Source organism: Grammomys surdaster, unplaced genomic scaffold, assembly GCF_004785775.1.
Source record: "Grammomys surdaster isolate TR1022 unplaced genomic scaffold, NIH_TR_1.0 125344, whole genome shotgun sequence".
Taxonomy (NCBI): Eukaryota; Metazoa; Chordata; class Mammalia; order Rodentia; family Muridae; genus Grammomys; species Grammomys surdaster.
This window is the reverse complement of record NW_021620217.1, coordinates 5,717-7,446: the sequence shown is the minus strand read 5'-3', so window position 1 is coordinate 7,446 and position 1,730 is coordinate 5,717. Positions and strand designations below refer to the sequence as shown.

The window sequence follows — 1,730 nt, the reverse complement described above, 5'->3', positions numbered from 1 at the left end:
CACACACACACACACACACACACACACACACACACACACACACACACTGGTCTTACCTCAGGAGCATGGTAGGAGACACACTGGAAGATCCAGCCCATGGCAGGCGAGTACAGAGGGAGATAGGACAGCAGCTCCACACCCTGGGCCACCAGCTGGTTCTGGACAGTGTCTCCATGAATCTACAGGAGATCAAAGGGACATCAGAAAGGAGTCACAGCACATAAAGCAGGCTGGCTTAGAAGTGTATGGATGGATGCAAGGGTAACAGCCTGCTTTCTCAGCTGAATTTAAAAACAAAACAAAATGCACAGCAAGTTTCCCATGCCACCCAGCTGAGCAGTTCGTGGGGATGTGTTGCACAGGCTGAAGTAACCCGAGGAAAATGGATCAACAAATGCCAGGAAGGAAGGCCAATTGGCTGGAGGCATTGCCTGTTCACATCTGTCCATTAACTCTCCCTCCACCCATCAGCAGGTAAAGACCCTGCAGATGTCAGTGTCTCTTTGCACACCTGGCCAGCTGTAAGCATCCTCAGCTTGGTGAGGATTTGTTCATGGAATGGTTTGCTCAGTGAGCTGCCGTGGCGCTCTCCTACCTGTTTAAATGTAAGCAGGAAGTCAAAGAAGTTCTTATTGAGGCTCTCCTTGAGGTGTGGGGCCACTTCCATCCCCACCTGCAGGTAAACAAAGTGACACCATTGTTACAGGGAAAAGCCAGCTGCAAATAAGACACTCCTCCTGGTGATTTTTCTTCTTTCCAACCCAGGCTCTCACTATGTCCTCACTGGCCTTGTGCTCGACCATCCCCCTGCCTCAGTCTCTCAAGTGCTGGGCTTACAAGTGTATGCCACACACCTACCTGTAGCACAAATCTGATAACAGAAAACAGAGTAGCTGGGACATAGCTTGGGGTAGAGTGTTTGCCTAGCATGTATAGGACCCTAGTGTTCATCATACCATAGTGCATGCACGCACACACACACACACACAGAGGTACAGACACTTAGATGAGAAGCCTATACCATCCTGCTATCCGTTTCCCCACTCAATAAACATGTATTCATTTTATAAGAAAAACCGCAGAAGCTATTTTTAATGGGACAGGGGTATTTGTGATCATCTTTAAATTTCCCAAGAGCAATGAATATATTCCTGAACAAACCACCTAGAGAACAAATCAATACAGAACAAAGGAAGGCTGTGCTCCCAGGATGGTGAGAACATTCTCTTCACTTCAAACCACAAGACAACCAACACTCCTGGATATGTTTATTAGATGAAGCAAGATTATGGTAGGTGGGGAGGAGTGGTAGGCACACACAAGGTCCTGGGCTTAACTCCCAGCGTCCTCCTGAAGCCCCCAAAGCTTACCATGGAAAAAACAGCCAGCTTCTACATCATTGCTATAAGCAATGCAGACTCACTCTGCAGTCAGGCAGTCATAGAAAAAGATACTTTTAAATGTGTTTTACACAACTCTAATACGCCAAGCACAAAGAATACAAATGTCATCATCTGCCTGGAGAGATGGTTCAGCAGGTGCCTGCCACCAAAACTAATAATCTGAGTACGTTCCTGGAACCCAAATGGTAGAGAGAAGTCTGACTCCATGGCATGTCTACGCACACATCAGGGGAATATAGCAGTAATTATTTGTTAAAGCCATCATCCAGGGCAGCCATGATCACACACACACACACACACACACACACACACACACACACACACACA

General features: G+C 47.1%; 1 protein-coding gene across 1 annotated transcript in view; it reads right to left on the bottom strand.

Annotated features, from left to right (window-relative positions):
- LOC114637542 (VPS35 endosomal protein sorting factor-like) overlaps positions 1–1,730 on the bottom strand; it is a gene marked incomplete at its 5' end in the record, with an annotated part of 71,174 nt that overhangs the window by 64,250 nt on the left and 5,194 nt on the right. The window contains 2 exons of the mRNA XM_028785747.1: positions 57–179; positions 596–673. Coding sequence (XP_028641580.1) covers positions 57–179; positions 596–673 — 201 coding nt within the window. The remainder of the gene's footprint in view (positions 1–56; positions 180–595; positions 674–1,730) is intronic.